The sequence below is a fragment of the Pocillopora verrucosa genome, chromosome 2, assembly GCF_036669915.1.
Source record: "Pocillopora verrucosa isolate sample1 chromosome 2, ASM3666991v2, whole genome shotgun sequence".
NCBI classification, from domain to species: Eukaryota; Metazoa; Cnidaria; class Anthozoa; order Scleractinia; family Pocilloporidae; genus Pocillopora; species Pocillopora verrucosa.
The window spans coordinates 17,756,255-17,779,583 of NC_089313.1; the positions used below are offsets into that span (position 1 = coordinate 17,756,255).

Sequence of the window (23,329 nt, forward strand, 5' to 3'; positions counted from 1 at the left end):
GATGGTTACCCTTCAAACGGTAAGTTGGTTATTTCATTCAAACTGGTAATGTCGTGTGTATTTCTCGTTATTTAAAGAGAGCTTGTCGACGTTTTGAAATGGGTGCTTTATTGGGTAAATGTTTTCGTCTGTATTTGCACATGAACGAGAACACTGAATTGTTTCTTTATCCGGTCTGAGAAATAAGTAAGTTTTTGCGGAAGTGGAAAGAGATGTTGTCGGGTTATCAAAAGAGACGCTGGCAACAAGAAGGCGTAAATGATATTATTTGTGGAAGAGGAAAAACAGAAAAGATTTCCGCATATCCCACAACTATTCTAAAACAAAGCATCACTCCCAAAGGTAAACTTTTGCATTCGCCATTGTTTTTTTTTTAGCAAATAAATGTATGCATAGTCAACACTAGGGTTCTACCAAAATCTTGCCGAAAAACAAATATCAACATCAGCTCTTGTGATAATTTGAAGTCCGTGTTTTCTTAATCATATCTCAGGCAATTTTAACATGATAATCAGATAAAGAAAATGTTTAAGTAATCACGTCGCTCGCTGAGCGAAACTTTATGAAATTTGATATTAGAAATTGATCGTATACGACTATTTAGAAGTGCGTGATCTTTGTATTGTAAACGATACAGGAAGACAACCTTTAGGTTTTATTCGATAAAGTTACAGCGTATTCAGGCTTTTACGAAACGCCATATTTACAAATTCTTGTGTACCTGTAGAACAAATGTAAATTTTTGTGAAATTTTTTTCTAAGATTCATTATTTGGTATTTAGGTTGTTTAGTTTATAATCTTGGTTTTCTTATTATCGTTTGCTTCCATGTACTTATTTAGGCCCAGAGCTTATTTTTAACTGTTCTTTTTTCACAGCTCTTTGGATCACCGTATTGTTTCAAGTCAAGCAAGAATCAAAGAACAAGAAAGAAAAACAATTTCACAAGCGATAGACAAGTTTACAGCAAAGGTAGAAAACAACGTTGACTAATATCTACTTCGACGGATATTTGAAACGAATTGCAGCTATGATGTTAATTATCCAAAATTTCTCGCAAATATTTCATTCTTAGGATGCAAATTAACCCAATTTTATTAAAGACTGTCGCGAAAGTTCAAGAAGTTTGAGCTTAGGATAAATTCAGGAATAAAACTGAATTTTGATGTTGTTTCTTGCTCACGTTTTTCTAGGCAAACCTCTGTTCAAAATTTGTAATTTTCCCGCCAAAAAACTTAGAAAAAATACGGGGTGCTTAAAATACGCATGCGCCAGTTTTCTTTAAATTTATTTTTCGAAGCTATGAGTAGTTGTTCAAAGTGGCGTAATTTTCCCGGAAAGAAAAATAGACGGCGCTCAAAATACGCATGCGCCGTTTTTTTTTTTTTTTTTTGTAATTAGAATATTTAAAATAACATTTTTATTGTTGGTATTAAATAAAGTAAAAAACTCGACGATGTTGTTTGCTGTTGTATTTCTAATCTTTATTTTCGTTCTTAAAGTATGTAAGTCAATAAACAATTCAAGTATATTCTCTTATTTCCTTTAATTAGTTAAGTGATTTTCAATAATCAAAAAGGTGTCAACTAAAGTTTTTCCAAATATATACTAAGACTTTTGGCGGGAAAATTTGGGGCAATTTGCACAGAGTTTCCCCTGACAACATTTTCGACAAAAAAGTTAAACGGCTTCCTCTTAATTTTTCGGCCAAAATTGATGCGAACATCACCTTGTGCAAAATTTTTGGTCACGAAAACTTTGAAACAGCCTCTCGTAAGCGTTGAAGACTTTTTTTCTCCGAGTAATGTCTTTGAATTTTTTTTGCAGAAAATGATATACACTCTACTCTTGCAATGAGCAACAAGGCAAGCTTTTCTTTTTGTGTACTGCGAACTGGCGTGTTTCCAATTTAAATTTTTTACTTAAAAATGATAAATATAGCTTGCCATGTTGTTACAAGAAATACATTTTTCAGCCATATTTTTTTTTGTGTTGCTGCACAGTATAATTTGACGCGAACTGATCAGTATTTGTTAAGAAAGAATTGATGTGTTGGAGCCAAAATAATCTTGAACCGTTTTCTTCTCTTTTGGTCGCTAAGACTCAGACAATCAGAGAATTTCTCGAGTCAAATTTTTTTTCTTCACTGATAAATTCCGATTTCAAAATTCCTACACTTTTGTTTCATTAATCGTTGGCTGAAAGAGGTCTTTCTTATTTACAAGTAATACGTTAAAACCCTATAACTGGCTCAAAGAATATTATATCTTGTGCGAATTGTTATTATCCGCGACGACAACTTGAAATGGGTTATACAGACCATTATGAAATCGAAAACATCAAGCAATTCTATTCCGGTCTTCGAATTACAATCCTTGGGTGACATTACTATGAGCGACGTACGAAAGCAGACAAATTTCGTAGGGAAACGCTTGTTTAATTTGTGCTAATAAATCAGATTCTTTCCAGCGGAACAACAATTTATAAGCACCGTCAAGTGGGAGTTTTTTCTAAACAGATTAATAATGACTAACTTTAGTTCACAGACAACTTGAACTGAATAAATTCTCTACTTCTTTTTTTCTTGAATTCGACAGATTCTTAAAACTTTTATTTTGGGAGGTTATCGTGTTTTGTAGATCACTACAGCTTTCAAAAATTCCATCGGTCATGAGAAAATGAATCTTTGGTGATCCTCTGTTCTAAAGTAATATTAAGCTTACACTCGTTGTTTAGTCGTCCAATTTTCACGAGAAACTTTCTTCGTTAGTAGTTTTGTTTCTTATATGATAATATTTGTGAGTGGTCTGTATAACGTCAAATCAACGCTGTTAAACGAAATTTATTTTAGAATACTCCGAGCCAGACATTGGGGTTTAATACACTAAACTAGCAAAACGACAAGAGAACGTTGGCAAGTGGGCTTTACGTAAAACCTTAAGCAAATCATTCTTGTTTTTTATCAATAGCTATATAACAGCCACCGGTTTAAATTTGTGAGTAGCAGCCAAGTGTCAGTGACGGTAACTGTTCAGAATATGTCGTACTTTGTAGGATGTAGAGTACAGTAGATGGTTTCTGACGCGCCCGCAAACATTGCGGCCTGATCAGTAGATTTCAAAGTCCTATCAGGTTGTCGTCGTGGAAGAAAAAAAATCTCAAGGTATCTGTTTTCGTCTGATTAGTTTCCCTGTGCTTCGCAATTAGGAGCGATTGTCGCTGCAGATTCCAAATAATCATAGCCTTTTGAAAGATCAAGGTTCAGGGTGATAACTGAAGTAATCCGTCAGTATGTGGCAGTTTTAGTAAACCGTTGTCCGTCGCTAACAATCAATCCCAAGTTGATGTCTTCAACTTCTTTCGTATATTGTATGTGTTCCTTAAGATGGTTGTCGAATTTCGTCATTGTAAACAACGTCAAATGTAAAGTAAGGAGTTAGTACACGTAGCGTAACAGAGGTAATAAAGGTCCTGCTCATATTGTTAGTAACTAGCTACTCTTTTACGCGAATTGAATGAACTTGTTTGAATAAAATTTTTTTGCCAAAGCAAGGTTTGGTTGCCAGTGTTCTCTTGTCATTTTAAATATTTAAGGTGGCACTGACTAATGTATTGACACAATTTTACACACTAACCTTCACTCGTCATCTTTCCACAAAGTGGTGCATAACGTCTCAACGAGTAGCCCGTGGAATGATATGTTTTGGGACCCAGGAAATTGTTACTTTTTCAGTAAAGGCTTGGGGCCTTTTTAAGAACATTTCTTAAATAAGTTGGTATGTTCAGATTTTTCTTGAAAGTACCGTTTCTCTTATGGTGCCACCTTAAACTGTTAAAAATATCTACTTTATGGTACTAATGACTGCAGCTTGCACGAAGGGCAAAGCTCAAGAACTAAAGTCATGCGTAACTGATTTGTGTTTTTTAGTTGGTTGTAAAGCGAAAAGATTGTCAATCAGACGAGGTTGTTGGATCTACCCTCTCTCGTCGAGACTGTCAAGTTGAATTCGTTCAGTGGGATGATCACCCATGCTTAAAATCTTTTGTTTATTTTGTTTGATCTTACTTTCGTTTCTGTTTTGTTTTTCTTTTTAAGAATGAAAAATATTAACTTTGTGTAGAGCTGCAACATCAGTACCACGGCAAATCTCTTATGTATAACAAATATATTCTGTCCTATCTTTGCAGAGTTTCTTCTAGATTCGGTGATTCCATTTTGTCCTCCTTTCTTCTGACTTTATTCCTTGTTTCCTGTAAACAGAAATAGCAGAAGATTTACTCCTCATTTGGCTAATTGTTTTGAAGTTTTAAAAGGAACACGAATAAAATAAACTTCAAGCACGAATGGTATCTCAGGCCAATAAATGAGGTCCTGGGTGGTAACAAAGTGTACAATCTATTTTAGAAACTTTTGGACAAGACTACTGGGAAATTTTCCGACGCAGTTCCTCTGTGTGTTTAGAAAAGCAAAAACATCAAACACACGTGGATGCGTTGCACTTGATATGTACACAACTCAATGTTTTTCCATACAATATTTAAAGACTTGATTAAAGGTAATTTCACCCAAAATATAACATAGTCTTCGTTGTATCTTTAGAACAGAGTTAGTTGGTTTTGAATTAGTTGTTAGTTGGTTTTGAATTACGAACGAATTAAAGCGAAGCTTCAAGCGACTTCAAGCGACTCGAGAGTGCACGTGTTCAGAGAGTTTGGTGATTTCGACCGCAGTAAGGGGAATAAAATTATACAACAATTTATACGAGAACGAAACTCACTTTTGAGTGTGACAAGGTTGAGTTATGCCTTCAGCTTTCTGACATCAAGCAAACTTTTGGTTAAACTTTCTTGCTCAGTAACGTGTCTTCACTCGTTCACAGCCAGTTTGGTTTGGCGCAAATTCTGCAGTAGACTATGAATATGGATTAGGAAAATAAACCAATCACTGTCGAATACGTCATAAACTTGTTGGTTTACACGCCCTGTAGCATGCAAATGAAAACCCGAGGTAAATTAAAATCGACTAACATGTTGTTATCGGTTTAAAGCCCGCATTTAAAAAAATGTAAAAACTGATTCCAGTTAGAGAGGATAAGAATATTGCATAATCAAATACTGAAAATTTCAAGACGATATCAAGGAGTAATGGGAAAATGAAAGAATAAACTTAGGGGAAATACTTTTTGGTGCAAAAAAAATATCGAGGTACTCTGCCATACAGAAAACCGAGGCAACTGGAAATTACGCATTTCCCGACTTGAAAATTGTTACACAGAGCAAGAACTGGTTATTTTGCTACTTCTTCAGCCCTTCACACCCTTGCATCAGAATGCATATTCTCCTTACTATTCTCTGTACATTTCCTGAAGTGCTGAAAAGGAGAATTTGTTTAACAATCAAGAGCTTCTATGGTCGGCGATCAATTCCTTTATTCTCGGGACCTTAGTGTGTGATTCAGAGGTGATATCGCAAGAAGATATTAGATGCCAGTCAATCTTAAGGTCAAACGGGTAAAGAAACTACATCCAGAAGATAGAAAGAAGTAGAAAGAACAGAGAAAAATTTTCCCGACAAAAAAATTTTAATGACAATAGTTCCTGAGCACTTGATTCATAGAGTAAAACAACGCTTTAAAGTTTAGATTTTGGTATATACGCCATGGCTGAATGCCACATTCCTAGATTTTCCTTCCACTAAAGCTATAGATGTATCCCATAATATTGCAAACTAATGTTTACGTCCCTTGACCAAAAAAATTGTTTTGAAATCGTGACATACGTTAAAAAAATCAAGGGGATGTTGAAAACGGTATATGCAATTGTTACTGTTGGAGCATATTAAAATGACCACCAGATTAGCTTTTCCCTTTTTCCTTTTGTCTCCCCACTCCGTCTCCCTCTTGATATGAAGAGAGGATAGGCACATAGCACAAAACAGAACGAGAAGGAAAGGGGTAAACTTGCTTAGTGGAAGAAAGCCCTTGCTAATATATTGAAGTGAAAAGACTATATAACAAAGCTTCTCCAGAATGTTTATAAACTGGCTATAAAACAAAAAAAGTTAGAAACAACTCACAAAAAGGGTTAAAAAATAATAATAAACTAAAAAACGGCAAGTTCCCCGGAACAGGATCTCCATCCTGACTGGGACCGCTTTCGCGGTACAATGCTCTACCCACTGAGCTGCGGGGAACTTGCCATGATTGGAGAGTAAATTTAAAGATTATATTTAACAAGTGGGTACGTTGTGTAAGGAATAAGTGCAAAGATTCTAAGAAAAAAGCGTTTTGACTCTAAAATAACGTTACTATGAAAACTTTGTTGTTTGATTTAATAATGTTCAAACTTAGTAGTGTTCCGATATATGTCCTCAACGCAGAAGTGTAGGAAAAGGGTAAACTGACCAATAAGTAAAGGAAAACCTTCGTCAATCTAATGAAGTGAAAAGGCGAGTATACAAAGACAGTCCAGACTATTTATGACCTTGGTCATAGAAGAAAATGGGAAATGGAACAAATCATCTAGAGAAAAAAAAACAAAACATAAAAAATAAAGATAAAAAAAGAAATCAAACAAAAAGAACGGCAAGTTCCCCGTGTCAGGATCTCCATCCTGACTGGGACCGCTTTCGCGGTTCAATGCTCTACCCACTGAGCTGCGGGGAACTTGCCATGATTGGAGAGTAAATTTAAAGATTATATGTAACAAGTGGGTACGTTGTGTAAGGAACAAGTGCAAAGATTCTAAGGAAAAAGCGTCTTGACTCTAAAATAACGTCACTATGAAAACTTTGTTGTTTGATTTAATAATGTTTAAACTTAGTATTGTTCCGATATATGTCCTCAACGCAGAAGTGTAGGAAAAGGGTAAACTGACCAATAAGTAAAGGAAAACCTTCGGCAATCTAATGAAGTGAAAAGGCGAGTATACAAAGACAGTCCAGACCATTTATGACCTTGGTCACAGAATAAAATGGGAAATGGAACAATCATCTAGAGAAAAAAAAACAAAACATAAAAAAAAAGATAAAAAAAGAAATCAAACAAAAAGAACGGCAAGTTCCCCGTGTCAGGATCTCCATCCTGACTGGGACCGCTTTCGCGGTACAATGCTCTACCCACCGAGCTGCGGGGAACTTGCCATGAATGGAGAGCAAATTTTAATAACGTTATATGTCACAAGTGGAGAACGTACAAGAAACAAGCGCACAAAGAGTCTGTGTAAAACTAAGTGTTCTCAATATAATTATTATAAGCTTGGTCACAGTACAAAATAGAACAAATCATCGGAAAAAATAGATGAAAAAACAAAACAAAACAAAAAATCGGCAAGCTCCTCGAAACGGAATCTCCATGATTGGGACCGCTTTCTTGGTACAATACTCTATCCACTGAGCTGCGGCGAAATTTGCCATAAATGGAGAGCAAATTTTAAGATCATATGTAACAAGTGTATCTATTGCAAGGAACAAAAGCTAAAATATTCCGTGGAAAACTGAGTGTTGAAAACCTTTGTGAAAATCTTTTTTATTTGAACTAATAATTAATATTCAAATTTAGCAGCGTCCCGATGCATACCCTGGATTTAAGAGTTTAGAAAAAGGGTAAACTTGTCAATAGGTGGAAGGGAACCTTTTCAAATGTAATGAAATGAAAAAAACGAGTATACAGCGACACTCAAGGCTATTTATAAGCTTGGTCACAATATAAAATGGAAAGGGGGAACAAAACCTCTCAAGCCACCAACTTAGGGAGTTCTCCTTGGTAAGGCAAACGTAGTAACTAGAATACAGGCAAGAATCATATTTTTGATCTGCTTATTGATTTTGCCAAAAAAAAGGAAATTAAAAGAAAGCAAGGAAGATTTCGGTGAGGGGAAAGTTTGGAAAATATGTGGATGAGAGGGGTATAGTGTAGGAGAGGACCTTTTCAATAACGATGGCGGGATGCGGAAGAGAAATGAAATAATGCATTAATCATCAATTAACAGTGGTTAGTAAAAAAAGGTGGAAACGGAAATCAAAACTGCTGGAGGCATTAGCGCCTAACACCCACCCATCCCCCCACCATATCCTTCTCGTTCCTGAAACACCCCACGAGAGTGTGTGTAGTTCTTTACGATACTTGTTTGCGTGACGATTTCCGCTCGCATTTGCAAATGAGTGTAGAGAGTCAGGTGTAGACTTTCCAACCAATCATTGATAGAAAAAAGTATGATATTTGAAATAATTACATCTAATTAACACCGTATTTGAAAGAAGAGAATCCAGTCGATAATACCGCGGAAAATTTCATCTTAGCTGCTCTTCAGTGTTGGAGTCTTTAAAGGACATTTCTCGAGGAAAAAGAAGGTTGAAAACCTGTCACGTTATCTTTTTAAATCCTGCATAATCAGGTAACGTTTAGGTAGATACCAAGATATAAATACGATGGGTTTTCATTTATGTGCAAAGAGGCTGTGTTTGAGCTCTGGTATCATATCCTTTGCATGATGTTGTACTATGAAGCGCAGACTTAACATAGAAAAAGTTCAGTTATCATGAATGAGTCCGACAAAACATGGAAATTGCTAAGTCGCTGGCAAATTTGTGTATGGTTGGATTGTGTCTTCAAAATACTCGATTACTAAATTTTGCCTGCTGTGCTTTCCTGATCGAGCCAGCCTCGACCGAGACATATGCATTTGCTCCAAAAGCTTCATGGAAACTAACTTTCTTGCGGGAAAACGTTCGATGCGGAGACCGTTAGGTAAACCATAGAAACCAAACTTGTTGTTATGGACGCCCTCATATTTACACCATGTTGTGTGCATCAGCTGAAACATTTAACAACGGTTATCTAAGTGATCCTGTCTAGATCGTTCTTTTTTCATGGATGAGATATAAAAATGTCAGGAAAAGGTCGAAAGGAGACAAGATTTTCTTTAAAACGAAAAAGGAGGTACGTCCATTAAGACGAAGAATTAAAGGTAATCTTTGTAATCTTTTATGGTGTTCAAAGCGGATCTCTTTTCAATCGAAAATCAATATCATGTATTTTTGAGTGAATCGATACCAGGAAATGTTCAGCATGGTTTCCTTAGACGACTTAGACATCGACTTTATTGCGAAAAATGGCGTTTTTATCGAAGTTTACGAGGAAGAAAGAGCTTAAAATATATTAACAGCTTGTCGACTTTCATTTTCTAATTATGCAAATTAGTCTTAGCAACATGCTTATCCAGGGGTGTAAGACTGAAACAAAAGCAGACATAACAAAACAACAATTATCTTTCAGGATTAGCTTTAGGCTGCGTTATGCGGTATAATTTTTGAGGGAGGGAGAGAAAGATTGTTTAAGGACGCACAGTTTTTTACTTTCATGGACTAGTTCTTGAATTGCGGAAATGAGTATAATTGATAAGCTTTCCTTTCTTGGTTGAACGATATTAACGGTTTCAAAGATAACTTGGTAAAACTGTCCGCTGGCTCAACGGACAACTATGTTTTCTATGCTAATGAATTTGAAGAACTAAAAGCTTTCAGAGATCTAAATCTTTTCCTTTTATGGCATCGTACTTCGAGTCTTTGTTTAAATAATTCATCACTTGTAGATATGTTGTTGTTATTTTTTAATTCAGCTTACTCACGCCGAACAGTGACTTTCCCACTGAAACATAAACTACCCATTTCCTGTGGGACTGATATCAGATATTCAATACAAACAATCCAATACCACCCTTCCCCTATATTTTCAGAAAACACTCAGTAGCCATGGGAAAGCACCACATAATGCTATCTTACCAGTGGAACAAACAGGATCTGGTGGAAAAAGTGTATCACGGCCTACGTGAACACGGGATAGATGCTTGGATGGATACTCACGGTGGAGTCACGGGGAACATTAATGACAGGTGCGCATGTGCTACGCACGAAACTCGCATTTACTTATTGCCTCATGTTTGTTTTTTCTGTTTTACCATATAATATATTAATGAAGTGTTATTAAAGGGCAACTTTTTTATCAACAATCTAAAGCATGTTATTCGAATGCAGTTGTGCTTTCAGTGAGCGACTGACTTCGAAACAACTGTTCACTGGTCATCCGTCCGTTGACATAATCAGTTCATTAAATTGATTTTACTGTTAACCGTATGCCTTACCTGTGATCAGATGCTATGTTTCCATAGTCCATAATCCTTGCCGGAAACAAAATGCTTATTTAATTTCACTATTTCTAGCATGGCCAAGGGAGTGGATGGAGCGGCCGTCGTCTGCTGTTTCATGTCAGCGGATTATTTCGTAAGTTTAGGATTTTAAGTACAACTAACTCGGACAAAGCTGATAATTTTCTTATCTAGATTTTGATAACTGATCCTTCGCGAAACGATTGACTCAACAGCCGGACCAGACTGTCAAATTTCTGGGGGGGGGAGGAGGGGGAGGGGGAGGAGAAATTTAAAAAAGCCTATCATGTTTGAATACAGTTCTCTTTTGTCCATTTTAGGGCTCAAAGAACTGCAAAAAGGAATTGAACTACGCAGACGCTCAATCAAGAGCCATTGTCCCTGTGATGTGCGAGAAAGGGTTTAAAGCGACAGGCTGGCTAGGTGTTATCACTGCTGGGCTTCTGTGGGTCGACTTTAGGTAAATAAGCCACTTCTTATTCGATATGAGCTCGCTTATTGACATTGTATCAAAAAGGTTTCGTGTTTCACTCTGCTTGTCATATCATGTTGTTGAGGGCCTCATCATGAATGAATGCAGTACATTTTCTTTCATTCCTGTGCGAGGTGTCCACGCAGTAATGTACAGCCCTGTCTTCTCGAATCAAATCTTTTGTACCTGTGCGAGATAACTGCTTCCTTTACGGTCGATTTCTCTCAGCCTGTTCTTTTAAGGCTTCTTAGCCTTCATTTGAGTGATTGCTTTTTTGTCTTAATAATAGGGAGGGAACTGTATTCAAGAATTCACTCGAGTCCCTAGTTAAGGAGATAATTAACTCCCTGGAGTCTGTGCCCGTAGATGATATCAAGCTGAATCCCTCGGAGAAGCCTAAAGCACCTGTCGCGAATGCTCCAAAAATCGAGATAAAAAAGAAACCTGGACGAGCCTTCCAACACAAACTCACTGGAAAATTCTTGGCGGAGTCAGGTACAAAATCTCATTTTATGAGAATTCACTCGTAGTGACAAGTTAACTCTAGGAGTTCTCCAAATAACGTTCTCTGATGACCATAAGAATATTCAGTTTGATGTTCTGAGTTCGGATGTTCTCTTTCAATCCAGGCCAGGTGAAGTTTCACCCAGCAAGTGGCAACCGCAGCACTTTGGTTATGAGAGACCGAGCTGAGGATACAAGCTACTGGGTCGAGGAAAAGCAGCCCAAGTCAGAGATTCATTTCTTCAAAAATTACGCTACCAATGGATATCTAGGTTAGTGCCATAGAAACAGATATGTAAGATTGGTGTGGAAAACGAAAGACGTTCTTCGAATTTAGGCTGCATGAGGCAGTAGAAAAGGTGGTTTTATTAGCTTTAATTTCAGTATGTGAGTTTGTTTGTAACGTGAAGTAGTTATTGAAATATCAGGGAATTTTCAGTCCTTAGAAAAACTTATCGTTCGCTAAATCCCTGTTGTTACTTTCTTGACAGGATATGACCCCAACGGCGATTACATCTACACCAAGGGCCAGCATTATGGAGCAGAGGAATGGGTTCTAAAGGCTGATGACAAATCCACAGACGGCCTCCGGGCGGTCGTGCTGTTTGCAAATTATGGCAAGAAGTACTTGGCAATCAGGAATGGGAAGCTCACTGGAGTAGCACAGTATTCTCAAGACTGTGTTTGGATTTTAGATTAAGATAAGTTGACGCATCAGTCGACTCGGTCAGCGCTGTTACAAATAATCAATGTGTACGTAGTGACAGTCGAAAGTTGCTAATTGAGAGCCCAGATGCAAATTAAAGGAGTTGTTTACAACAAATGTTAAATAACGTGATTATTTCGTCCCTTTTTGAATAATGCAATCAACCTTTCATGTAAGTACTCCATAAGGACTCAAGATAGTGTGGTCGTAGTTTAAAACCTACTACATTCAGGAGCCCATCACTTGATGGGTTCCTGCTACATTCTACTTTCATCTTCTTCTCGAGACGCAACGTATAACAAGCTCAATGTATTGTGGTAAGAATATGATAACGATTAGTACTGTCAACACCAAGTCTGCCGAGCCTCAGAGGCCGCAGTGTAGATATGAGGTTATTCAGATCGCACTAATGGCATAGCAGGGGGGGGGGGCCCTGCTGTGTTCGTTTATCGCCCCCAGGTAATCTTCTACTTAAAAGTCAGCAACACACAAATCCTCAAGTTGGCGAAGACGTGCAATAAGAAGAGGCCAGTTACTTTATTTGCCGGTCTTTCTCTTCTCCTGAATGACCTCCCTCCTCCCCCCCGCCCCCCTTTTTTAAAAAATCCTAGCTATACCCCCTGTCACACAAATATTTGCAGTTCCAATCAAGCACACAAGACAATGCCACCATGACACAAATGTTTGTAAAAAGTGGGAAACCTCTGTGAAAGGGAAGCAGGCTGGACCAATCTCATGTTTGTATGTAAACAAAATCTGAAGTGACAAGCCGCTTACTTATAAGTTTGCTTTGAATAGAAAGCAATTTCTTCTGGTTTTAGGTCTCGCATGTTAGCGATATGAGTAGAAGAGCGGACCACGTACCGCTGAACGTAGTCTGGAGCATCGACATGAAGCTTCCACCTGCGGCGGGGGCTTTCATAGACACACCGTTCCGGCGCATGCGTGAGTCCATCGGTAAGTTTGAGCGCGTTTTCTCCCTGGCCACGATCTCTCTCTATGAGCTGTTGCTGAAATGTTTTTGGAGAGATTAGATTCTCCTCCCCAAGTTTCTGCACAGAAGTATAACATCCCCTTTGCGTTTGCCCTGGATTGTCTTGATAAAATGGTGAGCTTTGTGCACTAAATGTTTTAGATTCTGATGGTCTGATTAAAGGCTCCTCCATTTCAAAAGGATAGTTTCGATATGGCGACTTCAAATCCACAAAATATGACTTGCAGACATCTGTGGAGGTTTCTTCGCACGATTCTGGATCCATAGCCATATTTTCCACTGACCTTGTGATTTCTTTCAATTTTTCGCCGATGATCTTCAATGGTATGGACGTCTTTCTTCGAATATCTCCTGTTAACCCAACTTGACTTTGCGCTGGGAGTCCTGTATGACCATATTCCCTTTCCAATCCAATTTTGTCTGAGGCAGATGACCTAAGCTGAGGGACATGCACCTTTGCTTCTCTTTCTTTCATGTCTCGCAATAATCGATCCGTAAATTTTGTTGTTTTCAAAAGGAATGCTTTCTCGGCTGTTGAGGAGGATAGGTTTTCAATTTCTTTTTTCATTTCTTTGTTTTCAATTCTCAGTTCTTCAATCTTTTGCATGGCACTTTTTAACTGTTGCTTCAAATCCTCGACCTCTTGGCTCACAGTTTGGGAGAAGAACTCGTTTTCGCTGCCCTTTCGGATGTAATTTTCTGTGGCATTTTCGGCAGTATTGGAAATCATGGAAATCCTGTCTGAACTTTTGTAATCACCAGTTTCAAAAACTTTGAGAACCGGTTCGTTCTTGAGAAAACTCTCTAAAGTTGTTCCCTCTTGCACTGTTCCGGGCCCGCTTGTCAAATTTTCTTCACCTTCCTTTTTCAAAAAGTCCTTAAGGTGAACATCTGGTTCTTCGTCGGCCTCCCCAAAGAACGAGAGAGGGCTCTGATTAGTTGCTCTATTATCCGTCAGTAACGTTCCAAACTTTTCCTCTGTGTAATCAGTAGCCTTGGGAAGGGTAGGTGGGGATGAAATCTGATCTTCCTCGATAATCTTTGAGAAAATTCGCGGAAATTTTTGTACTGAACACGGGCTTAATGTTTCTAAGGTATTATTTTTCTGTTTAGTAGCATTCTGTTTATCCTCCACCAACTCATAGCTTGTGTCTGACAATTTAATTGCGTTTTCCTGTACTTGGCAAACATCTTCCCGAATCTTCTCCAGTTCTTCACCGTTTTCTCTAGGACTTTCCTCATTTGTATCAGACGGTCCGGACAACGAACTCTGCAATGATGCATCAACTTGGCGGACATCTTCACTTTTATCTCGAATGGACAAGTTCCCTTTTGTATAGTCCTCATCAGTCAATGCTAATGACGAACTCAATAAACCAATAACACAAGGAATGTCTTGACTGTGTACTTCTGTTGGCCAGTCTTCATGCAAACTGTCATCGTTTAAAAGCTTATCGCATTTGTTGTCGAAAGATGAAAAAACCTCTCTATTCTCCACAAAATCATCCAGTCCGTTTCTTTCGTCCTTTTCAGGAAAAGACAAAACTATGGTGTCATCTTTAGCTATCTTTTCTTGTTCGTTTACTTCGCTCGTTTCTTCTACAGCACACTCTTGTGGGACAGATTCCTCCTGCTGCCCGCTGCCATGATTCCCACCTTCCTCTCCCTCAGCCTTCAGTTCCTCGCCGAAAGCTGGAAAAACCTCTCCATTGTCCACACAATCATTCAGTCGGTTTCTTTCGTCCTTGTCAGGAAAAGACAAAACTATAGTGTCATCTTTAGCCATCTTTTCTTGTTCGTTTACTTCGCCCGTTTCTTCTACAGCACACTCTTGTGGGACAGATTCCTCCTGCTGCCCGCTGCCATGATTCCCACCTTCCTCTCCCTCAGCCTTCAGTTCCTCGCCGAAAGCTGGAAAAACCTCTCCATTGTCCACACAATCATTCAGTCGGTTTCTTTCGTCCTTGTCAGGAAAAGACAAAACTATGGTGTAATCTTTAGCCATCTTTTCTTGTTCGTTTACTTCGCCCGTTTCTTCTACAGCACACTCTTGTAGGACAGATTCCTCCTGCTGCCCGCTGCCATGATTCCCACCTTCCTCACCCTCAGCCTTCAGTTCCTCATGTTGTGCTCCTAACACCTCTTTTAGCTCTTCCATTTCTTTTTTCACTTTAGCTAGTTCTCCTTCGGCTAACTCTCTCTGTCTCACTGCATTTGCCAGTTTAAATGTAAGAGTACATATTTGTTGTGTTTTCAAACTCTTCACATCACTCCCGGCTTTCTTTTCTTGTTCCAGCTGTTCCTTAAGAGTTGTCACCTCAGTTCGAAGCTCCGAGATAATTCTTTCTAAAACCTCTTCGTTCGATGGACTGTCTTTCTTCCCTGAATTACTTAAATCTTCAGGTTTTTCTATGAGCTGTGAAAAACAGAATTTGACAGCTAATTATCGCTAATTACCCGAACAAATTCTTTTAAAATTTATGATTGATGAAAGTTAATGAATACCATGTGCGCTGTTTACTTCCTAAATGTTTTCTTCATTATCACTTTCAGAGCCAATGCTAATCAGGCTCTTATTCTGAAAACAAGAATTTACCCTGTTCAAACTGACGTAAATCGCACCTTTATTTCTGAAGTAAGTAAATAAATGGTTTAGATTGCAATGTAAAAAAATGCTACCAAGAGACTCCACAACCATCCTCCAAAACTGTCATGAGATGTTGAAATTTTACCCATTCATTTCCTCACTGTTTTCGATTAATATTAACCCAGATTTTGCTAGGGGGTAATCAACTCCTACGAAAATCCGTTTGCTGATTGGCTGCAAACTATTCACTAATGAATAAAGGGGGTAAGTTTCTAAATAAACTGTGCCGGGCTATGCAGGGGAGGGGGGGGGGACTGTGTAGGGGGGGATACTATAATGTAACTTGGTTTTATCGACTCAGTTGATAATGTAAATTGGCCACCGTGAAAGGTTTCTAGAGCTGACGTTTAGCGCGTTAGTCCTTCGCTCTGTTCATTAATTCTTTGTTCAAATAAGCTAACTTCTTGTGTAAGGTTTGAACTCATTAATGCTAGTTACATGGTTGAACTTAAAATCAGCGTCAGTGCGACAATTGTTGTGTATACTTGGACAAATGATAATGGTTTCTAAGTATTACCAATATTATCTATCAGATGCTAATTGGACTTCGGTTTCAGTGTTTGGCGCTCCTTCTATGTGCACCCTTCTTGTTAAAGTTTTCCTCAATAAGCCGACTGTGAATTATTTAGAATTTAAACCCTCATGATGCTGGAGCAGAAGCCCGGAGTTAATTTTGTTGATGTAGTGTGAGTTTGACTTTTTTCCGCCCGCAGTCTGTCAGCCCATCGATACAGAAAACATCCCAAATTTATATTATTATTGGTTTACAATAACTCTCTCTTTTTAAGGAAAATTGTCATTTCCATACGCCGACCATAGTTCATAAGAGAGAGTTGGACTTTAAGAATCTTCGAACTTGAAAGTATTCGAAGAAATCTAGAGTTATCCATTGATGGAATCTTAAACAATGACATGTTTACCTGATGTTTACTCGATCGCCTCCTAACTCGTTTTAACATCTTCGGCTTCTTTGATAATACTTTTCCGACTCCTCAACAATCAGACAAACTTGAGACCACAACCGCTTAGGTTTTCACCTTCCTCGATCTACAATATCGACGTCGAAGAGTATTAAATTTGAAATGTAGACTTGTTGGAAAGAGTAAGTCGTTAGAATAATTGAAGAGCTTCGTATGTCAGTCTATACTTTTTTGTTAGTGACTTGATGCCATGTCTAATTACACCTCTGGTCACAAAAAGTAATACACTTTGCTAAATCAGTTGTTGGTAAATCTCCGTTATTTTCATTAAAAGGTAGCTTAAGATTCTAGTTGGCAAATACATTTGGTTATTTTAAACTTTGTAGACGCGCTAGTTATGAAAACGATCCTTACTTGAAGAACAAAAAGGTTCGATTTCTTTTGCCTTCCAGTGCAATTTCCGTCAATCCAAAGAACAGAAACGTTTTAAGTGTCAAGTCTTCCTGTTTCAGAACTATGCCAGAGGTAGCATCAACAAACAGATATCACTTAGCAGTCAAACTTGTACACACACCTGGGATCGACAAAGCCGCCGAAATCATTTAAATGCTTCATTCCAATTTCCTTCATTATGCAAGGTCCGTTAAAATTAAGCTCCTCACAACTTCGTATTGGGTTATCCAAGTGAAATGTCTTTCCCTCCAACTATCCTTTTCCTTCTTCTTCGATTGGTGTACCCTAAGGAAACATTATTACTTCTTGCGTGTTGATTAAACGTACACTAAAACAACAATGGCCCAAACTAATTTGCACGAGCCTTTGAGGTCAATTGCAGCATTTAAATGTTATGCAAATATACTTCCTTATTTTTCATTAGTCTGACAAGTGAGTATTATCTTAATCCAGCCCTTTTCACAAAAGCTTTCAAGTTTATCGTCTACCTGACGAGGTAGCCGGGTTTTAATTATAAAAAATCGGAGCGGTGGGCTTTCAGGAAGTAAACAGTTTTACTGAATGAGCTGAAGGATCATTAAGCGTGAGATGTTTGAGTAGCCGAGCTTAACCCTTTAAATCCCAAGATCTGACTGTTAATTCTCCTCTCTAGCTGTTATAAATTTTCCTGTTAATAAGTTACAAGAATTTGGTGTTAGATCTAGAAAATAACTTCAGCCTGATAAGTTTGGTTATTCTCATTACCTATTTGCTTGATAACGTAAGGATAATATGTAGGGAGAAGTTACGTGTTAATCGCTTCGGAAGCTGAAGGGTTCATATGCGTTTACTGTAAACGGAACGGTTATAAAAGTATTTTCCTACACAAGGAATTTTCGTTTCGTTGCAAAAAAAAAATTAATGCACAATAGTTTCTTAGCTTTGTATATATTCTAAGTTTTCACATACTGCCGCAATAATATTTCACGATATAACGCTATAAAGGAACAAGTGAACATAGTAATGGGTTCGGTGGTGTAAGCTGAGTATGATATTTACAAAAACGTCGATAGGATGAAGTTGGAATTCGTTTTGTCTCCTTTCAGTCGTTAGTATACTTCAGTGAAAATTCTGGCATTAAGTGTGAACAAGTGATTAATTGCGCAATGTTGATCTAAAGAGTTAAGAGGAATAGTCACAAAATTTTGGGTGACTATAGCCGTTTGTAGTTGCCGTGGATGGAATGTTTATACTCACTTTTATCAACTAAATGAAGACGTAACTGTTTGACAAATTCTGACATTACACACACTGTGGCAGTCTTTATCCTATTTCACTACAAGCAATTTCGATTTAAGACTTGGTTCAATAGTTTTCGTTTATGATCAGCGCAAATGGGAATATGTTCACTTTCGCTTAACACCGTTTGTTCTGATTTTAGTTCGAACACTAAACGTATGGCTGCTTCAAAAAGTCGTCATCTTCAGAAAAAACTCATGTGATAGCTCTTTAGATCAAAATGTACGATACCGAAGTCTTGTCCATTGAAAGATCTTACTTTTTCTTTCATTGTAGTATTTGCCATCTTAGGTATTTTTTTTCGTAATTTAAGACACACTGAGGCAGTATATTATTTATTTTAATTCCATTATAAGTTGCACAGTTGTACCATGCACATGCAAAATGTCTAAAATTCCTAGAGTGTTTTAAGCAATAACCTGTGCGCGATAGACAATGTTTTAAGTGACCAGATGTTTCCCTCTAAGAAAACATTTTCTGTTGTTTTGTTTGAGCTGGTATGTTAAGCTATTTTATCTCAAAGTTTAATCATTTTTAGCCGAAAAAGAGATATTAGTTATTTAAACTGACTCTCTCTATAAACTACTGCGTTAGATTAATTTAGAATAAAATGGAACATATTCATTAAGTTTGACTAATCATAGAACACAAGTACTGATTACAATAGCGAGGTAAAGAAAGAAGTTGACCCTTTCATTGTTGAATCATGCACTCTCAAACGAAGTTGAACACAGACCCCTGTCTAGTCCACTGCGCGTCTCAATACCCTCGACCCAGTGTTCAGTTATACAAATTGAACCATACGACACGAAATGCAGTTTTTTTTTCAATTACCTGAGACGGGATAGGTTCTAGGCTTTTAGGGAATATAAGGGCATGGCCCTATTCCCAATAAAGAAGTGTTTTTTATTACTACTGAACTGTATGATACAAACAAACAATTTCGTTTTCATAAGTAGTATATTGAGTTCGTTTTAAGTCCAACACTCGCTGTTGTTGATGGTTACTGCTTCTCCTTAGATGGAGCGAGATCTGCTTCGACACTTTCCAAATTCTGTAGAACTCTGCGAGGAAAACAGGACAGAATCACTTACTTTAAGATCGAAATTTATATTTAGGAAACAAAATGAATGAGGCAGGTGAAAACACTACTACGTTGCTTCGTTGTTTTTTTCGTGAAGTTCAAAAAGGAAGCTCACTGCCAAGTTATCTAATCGAAACGAATTATGCGAAAAAAAAAGGTGAAAATCCATCGCTAACTGCACTTTTCTCTTTTTCATGCTAATTTGTTCATACTTTGACATTAAATTCACTAACCGCGCTTTCAATTTCATTTTGATAAAATCTAGTCAAGTAATTAGTATAATGTTATCTGTCGCTGTTGTCCATTCAATTTAGAATTACTTTTCGAGAGAAATCGTTAATGGGCCCCTGAAATCGTATACTCTGGAAAAATTTTCTACGTCGTTTCGCAATTTGTTTCCATTAATGGTAGACGTAATGAAAGGACTAAATTTATAACAAATACATCTTGCTGTTTATTTCTCCCGGCATAATTTTTTTACCTAATACCTTGTAGGCCTTCAACTCTTCCGTAGAAAACTTTTGAAAACACGTAATTCATAAAAAATTAGAATTTAATTTGCGATTTTTGCAGTTCGGACGAGTGAAACTTTAGTCCGTACTTGTTCTGTGTCTTTTACCAACCGTAAAGAATTTTATTTGAGACTGTAATGATGTCCAGTGGATCCTATTTTTTTTTTCACAAATTGTTACATTTCTTCCTTGCGATTATTGTGTTTTGCGTACTACAAATGTCTGTTTTCACTAAGTGCTCCATCATCGGAATTAAATCTCATTTCGTTAAGTTTTTTCAAAACACAGCACCTCAATTTGTTTTTGTTTTGTTTTTTTTTTACATTATTGCAGCTTAAGGGTACATTAGCGTATTTTTAGTTTCAGGCTTGTTTTTTAGTTTATTTTCCTTTATACCATTGTTTCACGCATGTGGGCTTTCTGTTTTGAACGTATTGCACATCAATAACTGCCAAAAGACTTAAACAGGTCAACAAAATGATTTTGGTCAACTTTCTCTTGTAAAACTAAAGCAGCTTAAAATACTTTTTCCTCATAAATCTCAGCCTCGTGACGTTAGTTCTAAAAGAGGCTCAAAAAAGCTATCTCTTCGGAAATGTTTTTCGGTGTGCAACATTAATATATATTTTCCATACTCGAAAAGTCACTTGATACTTAACTAAATTCAAGTTTCATGGTCGGAAATTATACTTCCTTCTAAAAACGCCACGTGAATTTAAAGAGCATTACGACAAATAAAATAATATGTATATGTATATTTTTTTTTGCTACAAAACAATGAAACTATTGTCGCCGAGGCAAATCAATTCTTGTTAGCAATCTTCAACTAGTGAACCTTTTTTCTCAATAAAAATCCGCGACGGTCGGTGTAATTCACGCGTATTTTGAAACACGTTTCGTTTCTCGACAGTTTTCAGCAGAATTCAACAGTGAGTTCTTAAGGCTTAATTGTTTTGTAAGCTATTTTTCGGTGATACAAACTTTACGAAACCCGTGTGAAGTTAAGCCTTTATTGTCCTCAGCGATTTACGTCATTTCAACATAAACCACGAAGTGTAATTCAGATACTTTTGTTTACCTTTAAAACAAACGCTCTGTCCGCTCCCAACCTCACATTTTTTTTTACTTGCATCTTCTCACAACACGAAAACAGAAATTTACACGTAAAAAATAAAAACTGAATAAACTTTTACCTTTTCCTTAGTTCCGACAAAGCTAAATGGTGGCAAGGAGTCTTCCAAGTCATCTTCCATATCACTTTCTGAAAAGCTCCAGTCTTCGACACGAATCAATGGAACACAGAATGTCGAATCTTTTCTCGTAATCGCTCGTGTTTCGCTCGGATAATCCTCGGTTATGTCCATTTCGGAACCACTGCCGTCCCCTTCCGACACCAGAATGTCTGAACTGTCTTCCTCAACCGAAGTGAAGCTCTCATTGTTATTCACTTTTTTGCCATGAACAAAACGCGGAAGCTTAGAGTAAGAGCACCCATTCTGGTTTGAAAACAAGTCGTCGTTGTTACCAGCTCCAGTCAAGAAGGTTTCCATTATAGAAATGGTATGACAATTTCACCAAAGGCTAAAACAAGTGAATCTGAGAAATGTTCCCGATTGCACAAAAGTATTTTTCCTCGTCGGACTTTTTCAGGGAAAAATTGAAGCGTGGGGCTCTGATTCAGCACAAGCTAAAGGTTTCCCTGGGTATGCTTTGCCACACTTTTCGAATGTTAACGAGAACAAACAGAAGTCAGATGGAACTGGTCGTGAGCTCCCATGAAGCAAAATACACATCAGATATTGAGCGTGTCTCCTCTTGAAAACATGTCACTTGACCTCACTTTTTTTCTCATTAATGTCTTCACTATAGTAAATAAAACAAAATGGTTCCGCTAGCCGAGTGCTCCTACGCAAAAGCATATTACACCATTATAATAATCCTGTTTCATTGGCTCGACTAAAACAATAACACCCGCTTCTCCTAAACCTATGAACTAGTCGTGCGGGTAAAATATGCAGCGACAACATTCAGTAAAAAACACTCGCAGGGAAGGAAACCACCATTGACCTACTAAAGAAAATCTCTTTGGTGGAAAGTGTATTATTTCTCGTTTAAAATTCCCAAACCACCCTTATTTGTAATTTAGCACCCTAAACACAACCAGCCTATTTTCCGGTGTCGGAAACAATTTTATGACAATGTTTTCTCCGTAAAAGCCGACATGTAGATGAAATTAAAAACAGGGAAAACGATTGTCTTCCGCTGACGTGCTAATCATAACGTGAGAAATACACAAAACAACACCAATTTGGCTACGAATACAGGATTTTCACCGATTCATTCAACTTGCGAAAATGATGCACTGTTTTTTTTTTTTGTTTTTTTTGTTTTTTTATCAAAGCCATGAAAGTGTTCTGGTGAAGGAGGTAAATAGTGGGTTTCCGTAGGCTTTGGTAAATGAGGTCATCAAAATTTTTCGGAAAATAGCATTAAGAAACCGCGAGCGATTTGATCCTCAGCAAAACTTGATAAAGGAGGAAAAAAGAAAGGCAGACCAGACGAAACAAATCAAAGTGAGGTCACAATCCAAGAAGATATGCTGAGATTATTTTCAAAATGTTTCTCTGATACCACGCAAAATTGAGTGCAAAGTTTACGCACGTCAAAACGTTTATTCGATTGAATTCATACTTTTTTTTCGTCAACAGGAAAGATGTGATTCATTATAAGAATGTTGCTGGTTATCCGTCTCTGGCAATAAAGCGCAACGATTCATAGCCGATAATTATAAGATTCGCGTAGGAGCTAATTTCTCGCCTGTATTACAAATTGAACGCACCAGCCCCGAGCTAAAAAAAACTAGCTTTTTATCTGATTTTCAATCGAAGCCAAGCCGATTATTTACTCTTCATAAGATGCCGAGGATGCTAATTATCAAATCAATTTCCAAAGAAATTCAGAAAATTTTCTATCACTAAAACCCGATAGCTAAGGAGAAAGCAAAGATGATTATTACTGTAAAATAGCGACTACAGTGTAGCTGAGGTAGACTACATTAAACCCATCAGCTTGTGATATTTGCGTTACCCATACCCAGTCCTCACTCTTCCTGGCTGTTTCATCAAACGAGGAGTTATTTCATAAACGTTCGTAAAATGCAGCATTTTTTTATTAGGAAAGAGTCCTAGTGCGTGGCAACTGAACACCAAAACGCTAAGAACCAGGAGAACTTGTACCAGATTAAAGCAGAAATGTATTTTTAACTAAAGATATAGATATTGATATAAGGATCCGAGATAGCTCAGTTGGGAGAGCGTCAGACTGAAGATCTGAAGGTCCCTGGTTCAAAACCGGAGGGTTCAAATGAGCCCTGAATAATCCCGGGTCTCGGCATAATTTTTTTTCTTTTTTTTTTAATCCTTTTCTGATCTTGTTTCATGAATATTTCGAATTTTTGCACTCCAATTTTCCAGATTTTCCCGTTACAAATGACACATTACGATCAAAACAGATACGCTCAAGGCGAAGCCTATACCGTCATTTTGTGGAAAACCCTAAGCCGGTTACTAAAACGGAATGAGTTAATTTTCCCGAAAC

At 37.6% G+C, this 23,329-nt stretch overlaps 3 protein-coding genes and 1 non-coding gene across 5 annotated transcripts; 2 read left to right on the forward strand and 2 right to left on the reverse strand.

Moving 5' to 3' along the window:
• Nucleotides 1–8,230: 8,230 nt before the first annotated feature.
• On the forward strand, nt 8,231–11,941 carry LOC131790675 (uncharacterized). Of its 2 annotated transcripts, none has more exons than XM_059107916.2 (7): nt 8,231–8,392; nt 9,734–9,889; nt 10,217–10,277; nt 10,483–10,622; nt 10,924–11,129; nt 11,264–11,410; nt 11,630–11,941. In XM_059107916.2, exons 2-7 carry the CDS (start codon nt 9,750–9,752, stop codon nt 11,836–11,838), a joined length of 903 nt encoding a protein of 300 aa, XP_058963899.1. In that variant the 5' UTR covers nt 8,231–8,392; nt 9,734–9,749; the 3' UTR covers nt 11,839–11,941. The 2 variants fall into 2 exon arrangements, with proteins under 2 accessions (XP_058963899.1, XP_058963898.1); XM_059107915.2 differs by lacking the exon at nt 8,231–8,392 and adding an exon at nt 8,739–8,937.
• Nucleotides 11,517–17,142, reverse strand: LOC131790704 (uncharacterized). Its single transcript, XM_066162700.1, has 3 exons — nt 16,980–17,142; nt 16,406–16,532; nt 11,517–15,254 (listed from the first exon to the last, which is right to left on the reverse strand). The coding sequence occupies exons 2-3, from the start codon at nt 16,442–16,444 to the stop codon at nt 12,618–12,620; spliced, it is 2,676 nt and encodes an 891-aa protein (XP_066018797.1). The 5' UTR covers nt 16,445–16,532; nt 16,980–17,142; the 3' UTR covers nt 11,517–12,617.
• Nucleotides 17,143–18,485: 1,343 nt separating this feature from the next.
• On the reverse strand, nt 18,486–21,612 carry LOC131790720 (uncharacterized). The gene is made up of 2 exons (XM_059107983.2): nt 20,926–21,612; nt 18,486–19,200 (listed from the first exon to the last, which is right to left on the reverse strand). The coding sequence occupies exons 1-2, from the start codon at nt 21,280–21,282 to the stop codon at nt 19,153–19,155; spliced, it is 405 nt and encodes a 134-aa protein (XP_058963966.1). The 5' UTR covers nt 21,283–21,612; the 3' UTR covers nt 18,486–19,152.
• Nucleotides 21,613–23,022: 1,410 nt separating this feature from the next.
• Trnaf-gaa (transfer RNA phenylalanine (anticodon GAA)) lies at nt 23,023–23,125 on the forward strand. Its single transcript has one exon. It is a non-coding gene; the product is annotated as a tRNA-Phe (tRNA).
• The last annotated feature ends 204 nt before the right edge of the window (nt 23,126–23,329 follow it).

What these genes read in the sequence shown, in the direction of transcription:
- LOC131790675 (XM_059107915.2), top strand. Translation starts at nt 8,885, where the DNA reads ATGTCAGGAAAAGGTCGAAAGGAGACAAGATTTTCTTTAAAACGAAAA. An exon ending in TCTTTAAAACGAAAAAGGAG is followed by an intron (nt 8,938 to 9,733) that starts GTACGTCCATTA and finishes CTATATTTTCAG; the next exon opens with AAAACACTCAGTAGCCATGG. An exon ending in ACGGGGAACATTAATGACAG is followed by an intron (nt 9,890 to 10,216) that starts GTGCGCATGTGC and finishes CACTATTTCTAG; the next exon opens with CATGGCCAAGGGAGTGGATG.
- LOC131790704 (XM_066162700.1), bottom strand. Translation starts at nt 16,444, where the DNA reads ATGTTAAAACGAGTTAGGAGGCGATCGAGTAAACATCAG. An exon ending in GGCGATCGAGTAAACATCAG is followed by an intron (nt 15,255 to 16,405) that starts GTAAACATGTCA and finishes TGTTTTTCACAG; the next exon opens with CTCATAGAAAAACCTGAAGA.
- LOC131790720 (XM_059107983.2), bottom strand. Translation starts at nt 21,282, where the DNA reads ATGGAAACCTTCTTGACTGGAGCTGGTAACAACGACGACTTGTTTTCA. An exon ending in TTGTCGGAACTAAGGAAAAG is followed by an intron (nt 19,201 to 20,925) that starts GTAAAAGTTTAT and finishes TTTTCCTCGCAG; the next exon opens with AGTTCTACAGAATTTGGAAA.